The 21,720-nt window shown below is 34.9% G+C and overlaps 1 protein-coding gene across 1 annotated transcript in view; it reads right to left on the minus strand.

The window, feature by feature from the left end:
- Positions 1-21,720, minus strand: part of SPATA17 (spermatogenesis associated 17) — a gene marked incomplete at its 3' end in the record, with an annotated part of 145,774 nt that overhangs the window by 62,016 nt on the left and 62,038 nt on the right. The window contains exon 6 of the mRNA XM_039249895.1: positions 12,261-12,384. Coding sequence (XP_039105826.1) covers positions 12,261-12,384 — 124 coding nt within the window. The remainder of the gene's footprint in view (positions 1-12,260; positions 12,385-21,720) is intronic.

Here is a 21,720-nt window from a genome sequence, read left to right on the forward strand (position 1 = left end):
CCTTCGCCTCTAGAACACCACTTCCTTTTCAGGACCACTGAACAAAGCATTTTAGACCTCCTCTGTATCACAGTAACTAGGGAGAGATTTGCATTTTCTTAGTTCACAATGTCACTTTCAAACCAGTACTCATTGACCTTTTTGAAATACACATATGCAATCTTTTGTCCTTCCTTGTGGTTATCATACACAGACTCTCTGGTCATTTGCCCATATTCATGATAGTCACTGGCACCTAGTTCAGTCTTCCTTTCTACTGAGTGATCGGGGATAATTTTAGGCATTTCATGCATAGGTGGGTGACCATCCCAATAGCACAGCTTCATGGTTCTTCAACTCCTTCAACTTCACTGACCTTCACCTTTACACACCACTAGTTAGATCAAGAGTGAGATGTCAAAATCATTTGTGTTCTTATAGATATCTCCTCATCTCAAATCATATGATCATAAAACAATGTGTAGTTGTGTTGAATAGGATACCTGTTGTTGCAGAATTTCAGCTGATGCCTCAATGGCAAAAATACTTACTAGATGATGTAAGTACTCACTCTTATTCCTTTCCTCATGGTTCTTTTCCCAACAAGACAAACACCCTGCCCAACACCTATCCAGAAGTGCCCATGAAGGCTTGCCTGTCTTCCTGTGAGGGGGCCCTACATCTTAGACTCACGCTTCCCACCTCCTGATGCTTAAAGAAACTGATAAGCTAATTCACACAAAGCATTAAAAGGTAACAATGCTGACTATATTGTCTAGTAGTTACCTTCAAATAAATAGAAACTTAAAGATATAATTTCAGGCATCATCCAGGAAAATAATGTTGAGCTAGGACCTATCTCAGCCCTTTTTAAACCATATCATAATGAGAAAGCATGGTTTTGAAGACAGTCACATCTTAGTTTGAATTTCACCTTCACCCTGTCTAGCTATGTAACTTGGCTTACTTGGGGACATAAAAAGGTTTTTTAAAAAGTTAGCTTCCCCTTTGTGTTTTCTTTGAATATAGGATTTGCCCTTTTAAAATCCACCTAAGGGGCACCTAGATGCCCAGTGCATTGAGGATCTAGTCAATTTCAGCTTCGGACATGATCTCAGTTTACAGATCGAGCCCTGCATCGGACTCTGTGCTAACAGTGTGGAGCCTACTTGGGATTCTCTCTCTCCCTCTCTCTGCCTCTCCCCTGCTCAACGCTCTCTCTCTCTCTCAAAATAAACAAATAAGCATCTAAAAAACTTTAAAAAATACATAAAATATTTTACCAAATAAAGGCACCAGTTACTAAAAATTATTACATGTGTCAAAATGATAGTTTTATTTATAGTTTTTATTTAATTCAGAGAAGAAATAGTGAATTGCTGGTACTGAAATAAAAGCTGCCTTTCTTGCTTTTAATGTGAAAGTATTACAAATCTGAATTAGTACTCTTGGAAATACCATGACTTTGGTATTAGAAATTGGGGATATTAAAGTGACACAGTTGCTCTCCTTTATGAATTAACCTACCTTAGAGGGAAGTAGATGTAATCAGAATGCCGGTGGGAAGTGTTATATTAAGATTATATTATATTTGGGTATGGATATAGAAAAAACTAAATAAACCAGTTAAAATAAATGGAACCATTTTAATGATGTGAATTTAAGACTAATTCAGATGATCATAAATTAACTTATGCATGTACAGCATAAGCATAAATAGTAAATATGAGTACAACAAAATTATATCATCTTAATGATTCACAATTTACTTAAAATTGATATTAAAACTGAAATTATAGGCATATAATTATACATACATGTATTAATTTAAAAGCAGATGGAAAATCAAGGTGAATAAATTTAAGAGAACAAATTTTAAATTCAACTTGTTAAAGGGACTAAAACTACAGGAACATTTTACATTATATAAGCACTTTGAAAATGTAACTTTAAACTGAGAGATGTCAGACTCTCCTTTTAGTATAATAACAGCTATTGAGACCTGCAGTTTATTTATTTTAGACCCAAAAGATATTAACAGATCAAGATTTAGTAACAAATTCTTTCCGTTTTCTCCCTTCTTCACACCTTCCTTCCATTTTCTCCCCAGATTACAACTACTGTCTGCTGAAATATTGTATAGATAACATAACTCCTTTTTCAGTGAAATACTTCCAACTATCAAAAAATAGATAGAAACACCAATTGACAAGACTATTTAACAGAAAATCTGCCACTTTACACTAAAATACTTAAAGTCACGTTTGTCACACCAAAATGAAACTAATTTTTAATATACATTTTTGAATAAACAACGTACTTCTTTAGTTATGTTTCTTTTGTGATTGTAATAAATATATAAGATATGGTACAAACTTTCTATGTCTTTTAAAATATTTACCTACTTTATACTGTATAAAATCTCAAGGTCATAGATGATTTCTTGTTTTGGGCTATGTCTTACATTACACTTCAAGAGTTAAGAAATACTCATGTTCTTAGTAGTGACATTAATGATCAAATAAGCTACATTAGTCAATGTTTGAGTATACTGACCACTGACTTAGTTAAGAGTTCATTTTAAGAAACATTTGAAAATATAAACTGTCTCCTTATGTCCCTAGTTTTAATACAAAGGAGTGTTTTTGACTGTAGGGTACAGGGTTGAGGAAGGAGGTATAAAGAAGATTAAAGGAAGAAGAAGGGAAGAAAGAAGATGGATTAATCCAAACCCTGAGATTTTAAAATTTGGTTACTAGATATTCAGTTGAAATATTTCTAAAGTTTTCCAATCCAGAAGAATGAATTAAATATCGAGAATATAAGGAGAGCAGGGCTTATCTGTATAAAGTTATTCTTCTGGACTTGCAGGAGAGCTAGGGTAAATCATAAGCTGATGAACAGTGACAAAATCTACCTCTTCATTATTCATCCATTACAACACCATCTAACTTCCAACTCGTCTCATTCTAAAATAGTTCTGAAGTTTCTTAAAAATAGAAAAGTAGTCATAATAATAAGCAGCAGTAAATCTTCAAATCTACCAAACTATTAGAACCTTATTAGATCTAGTTAAAGCCATGGTATAACTTCCTTGTATTTCTAAGTTTTATATTTCACAGTATTATAATTAGTGAAAGGAGAAGGAACCACAAAACCTCAGTCTTTTCTAATCGATTAAGAAGTGGAAAAAATAGGGGCGCCTGGGTGGCTTCGTTGGTTAGGCGGCCGACTTCCGCTTAGGTCATGATCTCGCGGCTCGTGAGTTCGAGCCNCGGTTCATGGGTTCGAGCCCTGCGTCGGGCTCTGTGCTGACTGCCAGCTCAGAGCCTGGGGCCCGTTTCAGAGTCTGTGACTCCCTCTCTCTCTGACCCTCCCCTGCTCACGCTGTCTCTCTCTCTCTCTCCTAGAAATAAATAAAACATTAAAAAAAAAAAAGAAGTGGAAAAAATATCAGAGCGCTATCAAGGAGTTAATACAACTACTGCTATATTCAGATTTTGAGTTTTGTGGTATTCTCAGATGTTAAAATTTGAAATGTGCTTGAAATGATTTTTTTGCTCATCAATAAAAACAGCCATCTTCTTGTATTTTGTAACTTTGTACACTTTCTTGTTGAAGGTAGATCCTAACATCTTAGAAAAGCTTCAGGCCCCACAGCACATGAATCTGCCCCTGGTCACATGCACGGGAGAGGTGTACAGTGTCTTTTGCTAAAGAATATTGTTTAAAATAAGTTTTAGAACGTAGCACACTGGAGAGGAAAAGACATATAAGAAAAGTAGCAAAGGCACTTTTCTATCTGAAGGGTCTCACTTTACATTAATTTTTATTTTATTTTTGCCTCCATTTCTTAGACTCACAGTGGCCGAATGGTGGCAGGGAGAAAAGCAGGGACACACACTTATTTGGGGACACACGCTTTTATTTATTTTTTTAACCACTTCACTTTGTCTCTTCAAAGAGTACTGACAATGGACAATAATTTTATCTCTTTCATACATTACAGGGTAATAAAAACGATAATGTTAAAGAGGGAGGAAATAAAATGTAAAAGTTAATAGCTAATTCATTCGCCATGCTAGTTCAGTCCTTGGCCTTTTCTGAACAGAGAGCTGCCAATAACAACAAATTATGTGATGGTTTTGTGATGTGGACAGCTCACTTGGGACCAAGAGCAAATGGCCAAACTTGAGGACCCGCCTCTTAAACTATGGATCCAAAGATCATAGGTCAGACCTTTATTCGCTACATAGTCTTCTTGAAAGAATAAATCTGCCAAGTGTCTAGAGGAAAAATGATTACCAAACAATAGTCTTTTAGTCACCAGAAAGATAATTGCCGCTTTATAGAATATTGTGGGGATAAATATAATAAAAGTGCTTTGAGCTGTTCACAGAAAGGCACCAGAGAAATCGACATTATATTCTAGCTTGTTTCTTTCAATCTTTTACACACAGGCCCTAGCCTTTCTCTTTGTCCATGAACTCATTCAAATCATTGTCTTCTAAGTACTAAAACATTTCAGAGAAAGGGTAAAAAAGAGAGTTCAATGAGGTGAGGCAACACAAGGAACAGTATATACTCAGAATGCTAGTGTTTTCAAGGATAAAGAGACAGTCGTCATACACCTAGGGTAAAGCCCCTCCCAAGTAGAGTTTACTTAGGTGAATCACACGTAGACCTAGATGTAGAACCACGAACTCAGATTTTCACTGTGGCTGTACTGTACTGATGACGCCCCAACATCAGAGTTTAAATAAACTAGTTATCTAACCTTGAGCAAGTTGCTTCATCTTCTAGACCTACTTTCTTATATCTGTTAACAGAAAGAGCTAGAAAATTAATCTCTAAAGTCCCCATGCTGCTCTAGTATATTCCAGTGAAGGGTCCTGTCCTCTGTCAGTGTGAGGTCCTGTTTTTATATTTTTCTCTGTGGAAACATACAAACTCCTGGGAAGTTGGTAAAAACAAAAATCAGATCCTTCACAGAAGACTTAAGAATCTACTACTGTATACTTCCATAATTCTCAGTTTTACTGTGAGACCTTTTCAACTCCAATAGAAATGTATCAAAACTAGGGGGAGAATAATTTAAGAATTAAGAATTCATTGTTGAGAATGCTGTGTGATGTAGGAAAGAAATCAGAGGTACCTAGAATGAGATTGTTAACCAGGAACACTAAATAGCAGTGATGCTAAACAAAATGGCAAAATTGTTAAGTTTCTTTCATATGTCCTCATTTTCTTTTCACTGCCTCAAAAACATATTTTTCTCCCCAGATATTCCATGAAGTCTTCGTATCTCTTAGCATCTCTAGATCCCTTCATTACCAACCTTATGCCCATCTTGGTCTTCATACTCCTGGATTTGCTTAAGGGCTCTGGACATACTTTTCTTCCCATCTCTTATGATAGCTTATTTGCAGTTATTTTCACCAAGCTATACTAATAAGACACCCCAACAGCTGTCTCCCTTTTGAAAGTATTTTAATTTAATAGGGGAAAAGGAATGTATCTTTATTGATAAAATAATGGCAAAATCAAAGTGTTAGAGGAAAATATGCGAGATGTTGACTCTTTTGCGGGGATTGGGCGTGGGAAGCTTCTGTATTTCCAGAATATGACAAGCCAAAAGAAGTCACGTATCTCATAAAGAGACCCTTATGATGAATGTTTCTAGGGTATGAAGTCAGACTGCATAGGATGCTCATCCTGAGGACGAAAGGAAGATGAGGCTAAATAGGTGGGGTGGAGTCAGATTCTTCAGTTTTAAAGGTTTATGCTGAAACTTGGGATTTTATCCTAGAGACAACAGAGAATCTTTGGAGGTTTTGAAACTGCAAAAAGACATGACATAAAAAATGCTATTGTAGCAAAATTTATCTGATGGTGGTAAATATCCTGGGACAATGGGTAAAAGAATGAACAAAATCACTTTAGAGATTGTTACCATTGCCCAGGGTTCAGGAAATGGACATGATGGGATTTATTTAAAACATACCAGGAAGAATAAATTGAAAGAAGTTGATGATTTTACAAAATATAGGGAAAAGAGTCAAAGATTTTAAAAACTTTGGATGACTGGGAATAGTTTAGATCATTGATCAAAGTAAAGACTGATTTGGATGAGTAAAGAAAGAAGCACATAAAAAAAAACCCAAAAAGCTAAAAAGCAGAACCAAGGAATGCTGTGAATGCCCCAAATCAGGTTGCATCAGACGGTGAATATCATAATGTAATGCTCAATAAAGTGGATACTATTAGCAGCCATAAATATCAAGGCATACATCCTTTTGCACATATATCATGGAAATGCAGAGGTGAAGGATGGGGTGGGGGAAGGGAAAACGAGAAAGTGGAGGGCCAACCTAGAAATGACAGAAGAACAATATTAATATTTTGAAGTCAAGGAAGTGGATTTCAGGTAAAGATCAAAAGGTGTAAAAGTGTACTCCAGAGAGCTGTTACAGCAGTGCAGGTTAACGTTACACTGGACTTTCCGAGCCACTGCTGTGGCTTATCACCAAATAAGGAAAATGTCTTATGAGAAGGCTCTATGAAGATGCTTTCCAAGTATACCATATACACAAAGACACATCTCTGTCTCTCTCTCACTCAAACACATACACACACACACACACACACACACACACACACACACGTGCATGTATGCAGGTACACACCGGCAGGCTACCGTTCTCCTGTTACTTCATCACCTCGAACTAAAATGGAGCAATGATGGGGCGCCTGGGTGGCTCAGTCTGGTAAACGTCTGGCTCTTGATTTTGGTTCAGGTCATGATCTCATGGCTCCTGAGATCAAGCTCGGTTGGGAGGTGACGGTGCAGAGTCTGCTTGGGATTCTCACTCTCTTTCCACCAATCTCTCTGCCTTTCCCCCTACTCGTGCTCTCTCAAAGCAAATAAACAAACATTTTTATAGTAAGCAATTACATATTAAGTACTTAATATATGCAGGGCACAAAAGCTCCCCAATCATAACGCTGGAGCAATATACAACATGGAAGACTTATTATACTACTTAATTTAATATTTTTTCACCTAATAATATTTATCTTATAAACATGCTATCCATACCAAAATGTCATCCATATCAACAGGATATCAATTAATTTTTGTTACATTAAGTTTTAAAAATTAAGCTATTTTCCTTCTGTGTACACGTGATTTGACAAAATTTTGAAATCTAAGTTGCTGAAAACATTACTTTCTCTCAAAAAACAAAGTACTTAAAGATAATGTTTTATTAATATTCATTGGAGCATGGCATCTTTTTAAAGAATCCTAAATAACTGAAAATCATTACGTCGGTGTCCATTTAAAAATTTCCACTAGCCATTGGAGAAAAAACATTGATAACCTACTATATAAATGATGAAATGAAAATTATTTCTGTAAAAGGTATACAAATTCTATTTAATTAATAAATTTTCATTTTAGTTTTAACTTGAATATGTATAAACTATGAAAAGCCATTGTTTATAAAAACATATACAGTTATAATATACTTAATTATGAATATATTTTGTACCTTTCCATTTCTATTGGCATATTGAAATAAAAAACAGGGTTTTATTTTTCACTGATCAGGAAACAATGTATATAATTTTATACAATAACCCATATTTTGAAACATTAACTATTTATGATGTGGGTCTTGATTTTTCTATTTGTATCTGTAACTGTTGTTTTCCAGAAGAATCTGTACAAATTCAGGCAACATCTTTGAGGCAGTATCTTCTAACGAATCCAACAATAGGCCTTTGCATGTATCTACCAGTAGGTGGAGCAGACAACATAATTTATTACCCAAGAACAAGGACAGGGAATGAAAGTCAGTTTATTTGGAATAAAACAAATCTGCAAATGAGATTTTCTTCAAAGGAAATATGTCCTATATGTGTTAGATTCAGTTTGACTGGTTACTGAATCAAAATAAATAACTTTATTAAATAATCAATCTTTGCAGAAAGATAAATTAAGTTTACAAATGGAAGCAATGCTTGCATTTTACTTATTCAAATCAACTAAAATTAGCTTTCTTTTTATAAAACTTTACAGGGACAAAGATTTTTTTGATGTGTTCATTTAATGAGGGCGCTAAACCCAATCCTGTTTTACAGGTGATGGGGTGCATAACAAATAGTATTTTCTGGGAAATATAATTGACTAATCCTATTATGTCTGTAGCAACAAATTAACCTTATTACTACTAGTAAATGGTGATTGATTATTTATGCAAATAAGTTACCATGTTCAGCTTTCTGATTGAAATAAACATATACAAAAGGTGCTTTAATATGACTTGAACTTTTTAATTAATAAAACCCTGAGGGGTCTATTAATTCACTCATTGCAATATTAGTTATTTACTTGTGTAATTCCTATTAGTGCTAACATATTTGCCTGCATAAAGATGAGATACTTAATATCAGTAAAAATCAAGATAGATTTTAAAACTATTTTAAGATATGCATTAGATTTATACTAACATAGACTTTGAAACTAGGTTATCAGCATAATAGTCTCCGAAACTATTAATACATTAAATAACACATGCCTTCATTTATTATCTATATATGAATTCACAAATACAATTTTGGCTTAGAAAATGCCTTACCTTTTCTAAAGCATTCTTTGTCTGAATTAATGTTTTATTTCTACTCATCTAAGTGAAGGTATATTAGACCTATGAAAATTTAATATGAAAATTAGTATTCTATAAGCTATCATTATATATCATTATAAATCAGTCCTAAATTATGAAATCACTAATAAAATAGTTCTAAAAAGGCTACTAGCATCAGTCCTTTTATTTTTAATTTTTTTTAGCATCATTCCTTTTAAATACATCATCGAAACTTTTCCTGTCCTGATACACTTCTTTTAAAAATTATTTACACTTGAGCATTTATTCAGTAAATTTTCAAATAACTGCACAAATTAAGGGTTAATACTAACACAAGCATTTAAAAATACTCAATTCATATTTGGCTTTTATTTTTTGCTTAAATGTGAACTTAATACAATTTGAAATCAAAACCCTTAAAGTAAGCAATTAAGCCATAAACATCTCAGGATGTTTTGAAACTTGTAGCTTAATTTCTCCCCAATAGCCAAGTCATGCTGAGAAAATCAGTAATAATACCTACATTGAAACATGTGCCTTCAATTTTCTAAGCCTTCCTTAGTTTAGGGAAAGTAAGATTTTTGTTAATAAATGGAATCAGAAAATCATAAATATAAATGGTTGTTAATTTCAATAAGACTAGCTATGTAAACTGTAATTGAACGGTGTCAATTTCTTTCTAGTACAAAAATTGTTTGGCATTAGACTGAAATCAAAGTGAATGCTCCTTGTGGTTAAGGATCCTACAGATACATTTATATGTCTTAGATTATAGATACTCAATAATATGTTATTTGAAATAATTGATAAACTTCAATATGTTTATTAACGTTAGTGTTGCACATCTTTGTTTAGGTTCAGATATAAAATGCAGGAAGAGGGTGTTGAGGGAAGATCATTATAAATATTTCTAACTAATTTTTATTAATCACTAAAGGAAAGCAAAGCAAAGAAATGAGAACATGAATGTTTCTGACTGCTAGGAAGACAGAAGAAAATGAAAGTGTAGATACTTTGTTTATTCTCGATAGGTTAGATTCTAATAATATGATCCTTATTATTTACCAGGTAGTATTTTAAATATATTACATTCAATCCTCATAATGTTCTTTCAAATGCAGAGTGAAATAGACAATTCCAGATAATCTCCTAATATGTTACCCTAAGTGGGAGAGCTTGGAGACTGATGTCAGTACTTACTCTTTCTACTACACCACAGTGCATGAAAAAAAAAATCATTCTATTGGATGCTAAGATTTCTGGAGACAAGGGATCACTAAACTAAAGTTTATATATGTAGCTATTACCAGCACTCCATAAGGTATAAATAAGAAGACAAATGGTCTAGAGCAATGACAGTTTGCATTTATCAACATTAACATACTTAAAATATAATAGTCATATTAAAAATTCATTAAGGTCCAGGAGTCAAGTCACATGGTCAAGTTTGTGAAATACTTTGTTAAACCAGGTGCTTAATTTTAAAAGTGAAATGAAATCAAAATAGTTAAAGAAATAATGCATATAAAGTATCAATCATACTCTCTGTTATGTGGTAAGTACTCCATGGATATTTGCTATGTTATTTTTGTTAGTAAAACAACTAAGTCTTTATGGACTTTGTAAAATATTCCACTATGTACTCGATATCTAAATAACCCTAGATAAAAGAGAATTAACAAAGTTTCCATTAAGTCTGATTTCACCATTTCAAAAATTATTTTTGCTATTACACTACCCGTTTTAAGTATGAAAAACACAACTAGACCTCAGATTAAGAAAAATTCAAAGCATAAAAGGGGTTTAGAGCTATCAAAATAAACAACTGTACCCAATAGTTATATCAGGTTTCAAGAATTAATGTATATATTTATAACTCCTTTAGTTTCATCAATATTGAAATTACTAATAAATAATTCATGATTTGTGAGTCTACACTTAAAAAATATAGTCCACCAATCATACAGATAAAATTTTTCATTGTTATGGATTTATAATCAAAACTGAAAATACCTTGACTTTTTTAAAAATTATTTTTATTGGCTAAGTATTTATTTTATTTATTTTTTAATGTTTTATTTATTTCTGAGAGAGAGAGACAGCGTGAGCAGGGGAGGGTAAGAGAGAGGGGAAGACACAGAATCTGAAGCAGGCTCCAGGCTCTGAGCTGTCAGCACAGAGCCCAACGCGGGCCTCAAACCCATGAACCGTGTGATCATGACCTGAGCCGAAGTCAGACGCTTAACTGACTGAGCCACCCAGACGCACTTTGCCTAAGGAATTAGAGTCTAAAGACCTCAGTTTGAGTACCAGATCTATTACTACTCGTTTTGTGTCTATAAACATAATTGTCTCTCAGTTTCAGTTTTCTTGCCTGTTAAATAAAGCTAACTCAGCTATACAAATCCAAGTAAATATAAAGATAGTCATCATTACTGAAAAGTACTGCTAATTAGACTATCAGATCGAGGCTAGAGGTACAGTTCTCTGTTCTGAATGTACACGGCCAGTCCAGGACTTAATGTTTCTTTCTTTCTTTTTTTTTTTTTTTTAATGTTTATTAACTTTTGAGAGAGAGAAAGAAAGAGACAGAGAAAGCACAAGTTGGGGAGGGGCAGAGACAGAGGGAGACACAGAATGTGAAGAAGGCTCCAGGCTCTGAGCTCTCAGAACAGAGCCCGATGCGGTGCTGGAACTTGGGAATGGTGAGATCATGATCTGAGCGGAAGTCAGATGCTCAACCAACTGAGCCACCCAGGCGGCCCAGGGTTTTTGAATTTGGATGCCTCCAGCATGACATTCAGTCTCAGATACACCCTCCACCAGCCACCACCATGGACTTGACTTGCCCATGTCCGAGGCCTTTGAATGTGTGTCTCTCTGGCTGCAACATGAGACTGTTCTTGACAATCTATGAGAAGGAGTGTAAACCCACAGATTGCCGGTTTCCTGCCTAAAGCTCAAGTAACAAAACATCTCAACCCCCAAATTCCTATGTTTTTTTTAACCACACTTCTTTGGGAGCAGAATATTCTACATGCAATGTATTTTTTCTTAGCAACTATGATGAGATCTGAGGCAATACAATTTTACCATTTCTAAGAAAATAATTCTAAGAATTGCAAATTCCACATTTGTATCTCAATATGATGATATAAATGCTGAAGCAGTTTTGTTCAAAGCTTTACTTGAAAACTTGCATCAACATTTAGAAAGGGTGCAAGAATGCTTTTAATCTCAACATTAGCTCAACATTAGCAAAAGAAAACATGAAAGCTTCCCCGGTTTAATAACTTCCCAGTTCTTGATCGATTCGCAAAACGACAACCAGCCACTCAGAATGGGTTTTACAAGCGAGGTTATGCCCTTGGCGGTGTGTTATCACAGTGGCAGACCGCACTGCTGACTGGGACCTCTCTGCCCGTGTCCCAGCGGCTGCCTCCATGAAGCGGCTGTCACAGACGGTCATGGTGCCTGCACGCACCTACACAGAAGCACGAAATTGAACTCGAAGTAGTGTCTTTGTGATATCTTTTCAACAAGTCATGTCCCATTCAGCCTGCTACTTTATCTCTGTCAGGCTAAGGGCCCAAGTGGTTTACGGGAGCTGTCAGGGACAGGTCCACCAACCTGCTTTGTGCTGAGGAGGTAATGCATCTTTCGGGCTTCGTAATCTCTTTTCTTCTCTTCCCTTTCGAGGTCGGCCTTCTTCTCTTCTCTTTCTTTCATGTCTGCAAACTCCTCCAGCGCCTCCCTGCATCAACACAATCCACAGTTATTTATGATACTAAAAATCTGCTAACATTTTCATTCTTCCTCTGGTGATAACCAAGGAAGCTTTTGAGGGGCTACCATCATCCACATCCATCAAAATCAGTGGCGTAATCTATCTTACCTGCACATTCCACTGAGTCTTTGCAATCTTTAAAAAGCATTTAAAAGTGATTTTTTGGTGGTTAAATTTTTTAAATCAGATATCTTGTTATAATGTTATAATGAATTCAATGGCTAAGGAAAGATATCATATGCAAAGCAAGTGAGCTACTACGTTATCACTTTCTTCGGGTGACGATGAACTATTTTGGACTTACCTAAATATCCCAAGAAAATGTCTGAGCCACTGATTTGCTTTAAATTCTGATTCTGCATGTATAAATCTCTGATCATTGGATTTGCATACTAATAGGCTGATTTTAAAGTGTGATTTTAAAGGTTTTTATACATATGCTTAATTTACTGTAAGTTTATTGCAGGTGACAGTTCAAATAATACCAACATGATTATGTATATTATCCTGCACCTGAAAGGCTATTTTGTTCAATTATATGGGTAATTAAAGTAAAAGTTAAATTAGGTGAGTAAGTTCCTGGCTTTCTAGGAATAATAAATTCTTCAAAATAATGAAAATTGCATCATTTATGTGAATGTATACCTAAGACATTTAAGCAAAAAAAATAAACATTTCAAACACACTATGTGAAAAACACCCCATAAACAGGTTAAGATATTATCAAATATGGAAAAAAATAAATCCTTTCTTTTCATAGAACATATTTAACTAGTTGTGTTAAAAATAATATTTTGAAAGTATGCTTTATTCTTTTTAAAAAGTAGGCATATAACTTAGTATCCAGTTCGTGAAGTAAAATTTTAAGCAAACCATCTGAACATCTACCTCAAGGATGTCAAGGGAGAGTAGGGGGAAATGTTCCAGAAATTAAAAAACAAAACAAAACAAAAAAACGATTCTCATTTCTACTTCAATGTCTAGAAATATTTTTGTTGCAATTTTCTGTTAAAGGCCACTAATACAATACTTCATACAAGGTTACTTATGAAACACACTGACGTTTAAAAATCACCACACTACGCTACTGCAGCAGAGCAATTTTTTTCAACATAAGATTAAATTGCAAAATAAATGAATTACTTGGAGTGGCATGGCCTTCATTTTGCCACCCTTCTCTTGAAAATTGCTTATTAATATGAAAAAAGGAGTCAGAAAATAGCCTGTTTTACTTTATGCATAGTATTTTGGGGGCTTCTGTGCCTCCAGAACTGGGCTAGCAGCACATTTAGATTGTGTTGGCAAGCTGGTACAATGACCTTTCTGACCTGCATCTCAAGGCTATTATTAATCGCTAAGTAACCTGGTAAAGCCAAACAAATTTGTTTCCATTGAAAGGATCTCTATCTGTGTCTGAGAATTTGTTCTGTACCAAACAAACCTCATTAACTGTGTCCATTTTTGACAAAGAACCAGGAGTTAGAAGGATTGGTGACCTTTCTTTGTCCTTAAGGTACAAATTTCAAGGCAGTTACGTATGAATAAATGAGAATTCTTTTTTTTTTAACCAGGAAAAATAACAATCACGTTACATAAAAAACTAAATACATTATTAATTTTCATCTTTAATTTTAATATTATGTAAAAAATATTTCTTCTATAATTCCTCTTATAAGTCTTTAAGATAATTTAAAATAACCAATGAACTGCCACTACAAGAATAATTACTCAGATATGCGTGTATCCAATTTTATGTCATTCCAAAGATAAGCACAGTAATTTTCCGAGCAATCACAAAAATAAAAAAAAAATCTACAAAGAAGTTTGTGCTCTATAAATGATTTAATGAATGAGATGAGATCTTACATAGGAAAGAAAAAAGGCCCAATATAATTGAACAAATTGAACAAATACATGAACAGGTAAGGTGCAAAGAAGTATTAGCACTTGGATACAAAATCAAAAGTGTGGATTATTTGATGTAGTAAAAAAAGTCCATCTTCTGGATATGGAAATGTAAAATGAAAACAGCATGTACTCAGGAAGCTTGACAAGGAAAGCTAAAACTGATAGACATGTAAAAGAATGTCAGTTTCTAGTATGTAACGAAAACACACAGTAAACCCAGAAGGAGCTGTGAAGCCCTAAAAATAAATCCAAGAAATTTGACAAAACACTAGAAAACCTAATCTTGGGTAATCTCAAAACACAAAAGTAATTAATTTAATAAACTTGTACAATTTTTGAAAGAAATCAATCTTATGTTCCTGATTTATTGCCATACTTGAGAGTGTACAGATATATTGAACATCACAGTTATGTTCATGTCAAATAGTCTTTGTTTAATGACCAAGTAGGAAGAGCTGAATAAATTTTTATCCCTGATGTACAAGTTTTTGTAGTGATCTTCATCACTAGGTTTCTTTCTAAAATTAAAAAATTATGAGTTTTTCATCCAGGGATATTTTTTAACTCAGCACTTTCAAAACAATTAAATTTTCCCCCAAATATTTCCTGGTTGTTTTCAATATTTTTTCTCATTTCAAGTATATATATGGTCTTATTTCTATCCTTAAAAAACAATCCTGTGATATATATGGGGTAGGTGTTACTGATTACCTTATTTTACAAATATGGAAACACATAAAGAAATAAAATGACACACCATGAATAAGAAATCAGTTAATGGCAGAAATGGAATTAGAGTCCTTAGATTTACAGATTCTCTAATTGCAGATCAAGCTATAGTCATCCTGATGCAAGAAATGCTATGCAGAAGGTGTTTTTTACTGAATGAATTACATATATTTTCTTTTTTTTTATGATCCTACTTTTTACTATACAGCTAAAGAAACTTAGGTGATTCCCCAGACTTCCTACATCACTTTTCATATATATAAAATGTTTTATGATACTTTAAAAATGAAGGTAAACATTTCTGAAACTTTTGTAAAGCTTTACATGAGTATATTTTGCTAATGATATTTATGATTATAAAAAATTTACATATTCTAATTATGATATATTATTATTGATAGCAATAATAAAAATAAAATAGCCATTTGGAAGCAATCCAGGAGAGTGGTTCATAGCATAGGCTCTGAAATGACACCTGGTTATAAACTCTGTTGTGCTATTTACTGGCTGTTTAATATCTGAGTCTCAGTATACTCACCTACAAAATGTAAATATATTAGTATTAGTTTCTTCTTCAATAAGCTATTGTGAAGAACAAAAACATGAATCTACATAAAATACTCAGGGTAGGGCTGGCACATACAAAGCTACTACATAAATGTTAGCTATATACTGAATGTTCACTCCAGGCTATGTTCTAGGCTACTGGCTTTACCTACTCGATTGGATACCAATCTTTTATACTTTCTCAAATTCCCTTGGGGATCTCATCTTTTTACTCTCCTGGTTAGTGTGCATTTTAGGGAAGTAATTCCATGATGCAAAGCAAGGAATCTGGTTTTCTAAAGGGCATGGAGGTATGGGTGACCCTTGACTGGTGGGAAATGAGAGACAGAAGAGAGCCATGCACATAAATTTCCCTTCTTTATGTCCTTCATGCACTGCTGAGAGTTCTCCTGGCAAACCCGTGTGGCTGATGGATAACACAGCGCCTACCCGCTGGACCTTGCTGAGTCGCTGTGGGACTCGATATGAAGTGGTGGCCAGGGCTGCGGGCGCTCATCATATTGCATTGCTCCCTACAGGACCAGTGCATGAGTGTTGGCAGCTGACAGCTTACAGCTGCAGGCCACTGGGAAAATCAGGTGCCCCGCCTCAGATTTGGTCACTCTCTCCCTCCAGCTGGCATCCAATGACTGGTGATTGAGGGAATACATAGGCCCAGTCTCTTTCTCAATTTTGGGTCCACTCTAAAGTCCCATCCAAATCCTGAGTTTTCTCAGATTGGCTGACACTTCTGATACAGTTCAACTTCTCCACTACCTTACAGATGTTATTCTCTAAATGCTCTCCAATATAGTCCTGCACCAAATCATGGCATCCAGAGTCTGTTTCAAACTATAACATTTCACTTTCCACTTTTCCTCACCCTCTCTGCCCTGGGCTTGAACCACCCAAGTAAAGTATTATCAGTTTAATCCTCCACTTATACTTCATTTCCAAGAGGTTCCTGGCTAAGACATACACATTACCACTTTCAATCCAGTGAGGCAGATATTATCACTCCCATTTTTTAGATCAGGAAATGAGATGCACAGAGGTTAAATCTCCTTCCAAACTCCCAAACTAGAAGGTGAAAGTTAGAATTTGAACACAGGTCTGGCACCAAAATTCGTGCCTTTATGTACAATATGATACTCATATTACACATTTTGCCCAAATCCAATATAGTTGACTTTTGAACAACATGGCTTTGAAGTGTGCAGGTCCACTTATATGCAGGGTTTTTTTTTTTTTTTTAATAAATACAGTGCAACACTGCAAATGTATTTTCTCCTCCTTATGATTTTCTTAATAATATTTTTTTCCCTAGCTTACTTTATTATAAGACTACAGTACGTAATACACATAACATACAAATATGTGTTAATCAACTGTTTATGTTATTGAAAAGGCTTCCAGTCAACATCAGAGTATTGGTAGTTAAGTTTTGGGGGAGGCAAAACTTGTACATGTATTCTGAACTGTATGGCAGTCGGTACCCCTAATCCCCACGTTGTTCAAGAATCAACTATATTTTGCCATTCTGATGGATTTTCTTATTCACTTCAAAATATGGTACAGAAAAATCTCTTTACAATTTTTACACTATTTGGCTTCTTGTCTTTATAAGTCCAGAACCCAAAAACAAAATCTCTACCCTAGCCTCTGAAAGGGCTTCATAGATCACTTCAATAATAATTAATCTCCAGCTGTCTCTGCTCTCAGAGTCCTCCCTTTTATATGTCTACTACATTCTACAGTATATTATAGCTGCGTGCATGTTTCTAATACTCTCCCCACCAGCTGAGATGCTGAAGGTCAAGATTAAGGTTTAGTCATTGATGTGTTCCTCTCAAAGGATTTGGTCGACTATCTGGTATAAATTAAGTGCTAACATCCTTTTTAACTATTTCTCAGCTGGCTAGTAGTATATTCTATAACTTCTGATGGTTTGATTAGAAGAAGCATGAAGCTATATTGTGAAAGCATCTCTTGGGAAGTGGGGAAGAACAAGGATTTTGGTTCTTTGCCCATAAAGTGGTTCTCAGAATGGGGTCCCTGGAAGAACAGTATCAGTTGCATTTGGGAAATGCTGGAAATGCACATTCTCAGGTTCCACACCAGACAAACTCAGAAATCCTGGGGGGTAGGATCCTGAGGCAATCTCTTGCCTGCTAAAGCTTGAGAGTTTCATTGCTAGTCTGAAGCAATGAACATTATCAAGTCTGTTGAGGAGCTAAGATGATTCAACTCTACTCATTAGTATGACATCATAAAGAGATGCAATTAAATTCAGTTAATCTTAATATGAATATCACCATGTGAGCTAAGGCACTAAGAAGTACTACAAAGGAGACATGATATGTACATCACAATATTTTCATAGGAATCATAATTTTGACAGAGAAAAAATTATATAGAGGTTGTTTTAAAGGCATAAGTGCCCCAGATTTCAGAGGCAACTGGTAATAATATTACATAATCTCCCAAATAAAAACAAAATGCCATCATCTGAATCATCTTGAAGAAAAAATAATTCTAAGGAAATGGATTCAAACAATTCTCCAGCATCCTCACTCTGGTTTGATGGGAAATGAAGTTAAAGGAGATGTAAGAAGCCTTCCAAACAAAAATAGTTGAAAGCATTACTTTCTGCTGTGGTACTTTGTTTTGTCTCTCATAATTGTCCATATTCACTTAACTAAAAGAGTAGGCAATAAAAGGAAACAAAAAGGCTAAGTCTTAAACTTAAGCAAAAATATTAACCACAAATAAAGCCAATCGTATGCTTGGACTTGGTGTGACGTCCGAAAGATTTGGGGGACTGATCAAACTTTAGAACAGATCACGTGGGAGTCAGAAACATCACCAAAACATTTGCTTTAGAAACAAAGGCTTCACTTGAAGTCACTCAACCATTTAAACCACTTACTTTGCCTACCTGGTCCCCCAGGCCCTGGCCACGATGGACAGGGGCTATGGGTTCCATTCCCGTATCACTTTACACAGGGAAAGTGAGGTTTAAAATTAAGCACCCTGCGGCACACAGTCACCAATATTCAAGCACTTAGAGTGCTCCTGAGCTCCACACCTTACTCTGAAACCTGAAGTTGAGACTTAAATGTTCTGGAAACATTTAGAAAAGTCCTCTCAAAAAGTATTTTTAGCTCCTCTTGAAAATCCTTTGTTGCTGTATCGGTTAACTTCTGTTCAAGATGCCTCAGCTACTTTGAGAATTAAAACCATGGAGAACACTAACACTCATTTGTTTATTCAGTCAGGCACTCATAAGTATGCTTAAGATATTCAAAGAGATAAAGATGCATAAAGCCCAATCTCTGCCTTCAAGTAGCTTACAAATAAAATAGCAGATAACCAACTGGACTATAGTCACAATATGAAGCAATATTGTGCTTAAAATTCAGAGAAATCAGAAAAGGCTTCACGTAGGTGGAAGCCCTGGGGGCCTGACCTAAAGAGCTGGGAGAGAAGAGAGTGGTCAGGAGACGAGGCTGGATTATTCACAAGGAACTCTCTAGTTCTCTTGGTAGACTTGGTCCATCAACAGCAAAGCTCGAGGTGGGGCCACATGGGTGACGCATGTTAGATTAGAAGAAAGGTTTCTTGACCTAGGGTGAATGAGCTCTCTAAGGGTAATGCTAGCAAATTTGTACTCTATAGACTGGATATGTGGAAAATGGAAAGAGTAAAAAAAGAAGATAATGGTTGATGTTATAAAATTACAATACCATGACTTCACTGTGATCATAAAAAGGGATCATCCAATTGCTCCATTATTTCATTTGCCTACTTTGCATGATTTTAAAAAGCAATAAGACTCCATTCAAAGATCATTCATGAAAATCATTTTTTTTTCTTCTTCTGGCTCCTTTGAATAAACTTAGTTGAAAAGAATTTTTTGGTATAGTGTTCTTTCTAAAAATATGCACATATTTCACTGTAAAATTATTTTCTTTTTACTATTCTGGATAGTTTCTGTAAAAGGAAGTAGAATTTTATATAATATATATGATGTCAAATAATTGAGAGTGACACTGTGCTAAGTACAATAATAGGCATAATAATAAAATGTATTTACCTAGGGCATTATTTTCAGGAGCCCCAAGTGCTTCACAGACATTAATTCACCCTCACAACATTGCACTGAGCTTGGTAAGGGGCAGGTGTTATTAACAAGGTTCCTGTTCTTCTCTGTGAAATGAAATGACTTTACATCAGATGGTGACTTTGAGGCACCGCATGGGGGCTTTCCACATAAAGGTAGATCAAGGCACATCATAATTTCTCACTCTTGTATGTCTTCACAGAGATTCAGCTGTGCAGGATGAGGGTCTAGCTACTCTAGAGTTTAGAGTTGAGGTAGCTACATTTCTATTTCATATAAAAATAGTGGCCAGATCTTATTTACTTTGTGTTCACTGAAAAGTCACATAACTTCAGGGGTGCCTGGGTGGCTCAGTCAGTTGAGCGTCCTAATTTGGCTCAGGCCATGATCTCACAGTTTGTGGGTTCGAGCCCCGCGTCGGGTTCTGTGCTGACAGCTAGCTCAGAGCCTGGAGCCTGTTTCGGATTCTGTGTCTCCCTCTCCCTCTGACCCTCCCCTGCTCACGCTGTCTCTCTCTCAGAAATAAATAAAAAACATTAAAAAAAAAGTCACAACTTCACTTTAAGGCAAAACTAATTGCTGTTGCTTTTGCATGCAATCCACTCAACATAGACCAGGTCCATCTCTAAATGAATTGAGAAACTATGAGAAAGAACAACACATGAGAGGATGATGTCAACATATTTTAAAATAGTGCGTATCACATGTAACTTCAGAAAATTATCTAATGAATTTCAGAAAACTATTTATTGGCCAATTGTGTTATAATCAGTTGAAGGAGTCAGAAGAAAATTCAGGGCTGGAGAATATGCAGATTGATGACTCATCACAATACAGGTGTTAGCTGAAGTCAAAGAAGTGGAAGAGATTGTCTAGACACAGGCAGTGAAAAGGCAAATGCATCAAAGAGAGAACATTAATATTTAAGATCATGCAAATACATGCAAGTACGAAGAAGAAACCACTAGAAAAGTAGAGAGGAGAGCAGGAGAGAGTGGTGTTACAGAATCCAAGCTGTAAAAGAAATTAGAGGAAAACAATGATCAACAGTCTTAGGCTTTAAAGAACCTAATAAGATGAAGGTCCAATAGCCCAAGGGATAGAATTCTAAATAAGTTTTAGCAACAGTTACATTTTCTCATACATTTTCACAATAATTTAAACATACCTTAAGTACTGACTGAACAAGTTTGTACACAGACATATCAAGTAACTAAAGCTGATTTCCACTATACAAATTCATTCCAATCAACAATATTGAAAATAGCTTTAATAGTCTTTATCACAGAATTCAAAAGGAAAAAAAAAGGAACTCTCTTCTGTCTATCTCTTAGCAAGTGATCAGCTCGGAGAAGGGAGAGACAAGAACTTTCAATTCTTACGTTCCTCAAAGTTAGACAACCCCAAGACTAAGTCCATAAACCAATGTATTTTATTTCCTTGTTTTCAAACAAATAATAACTTTATGCTATACTCTAGCTTATCTTATATATCACAAAAGAGAGAGTCTTGAAATTCAGTTTTTTCTGATAAAAAAAGTTAATGAAGTCACTGTTCATTACGTTATCAGCATAACCTACTGAAGATTTGTATGTGACATTTCTTTTAGGTCAGGGCTAGAAAAAGCTCTTTCTCGGCATATGCAGTAATTTTTCCTACATTTTCACAATGGTACCTACTTAACAAACCACATTCCCTGATCAGTCACAATAATATAGTTATCATTTTGCATTTTCCTTTACTGAGGTCCTTATTTCTTTTCCTCTTTTTCAATATAACTTTTTGTAAATTACCTAAAATTCTTTGTATAAGGAGTTAAATTAGAAAAAAAATACATATATATAAAGAGATGTTATCCGATTAAATAAGCTGTTTCTTTTTAATAATTTTATTTCAGGAATGAAGCTTTTTGTCCTTTTTATATACTTGGCTTTTAAAACTTTTTGAAATAGCATTATGTTAAAGGTAGAAGAATCTCATTAAAAATTTAGTATGTG

The sequence above is a fragment of the Hyaena hyaena genome, unplaced genomic scaffold (genome assembly GCF_003009895.1).
Source record: "Hyaena hyaena isolate Hyena2069 unplaced genomic scaffold, ASM300989v1 scaffold_349, whole genome shotgun sequence".
NCBI lineage: Eukaryota > Metazoa > Chordata > Mammalia > Carnivora > Hyaenidae > Hyaena > Hyaena hyaena.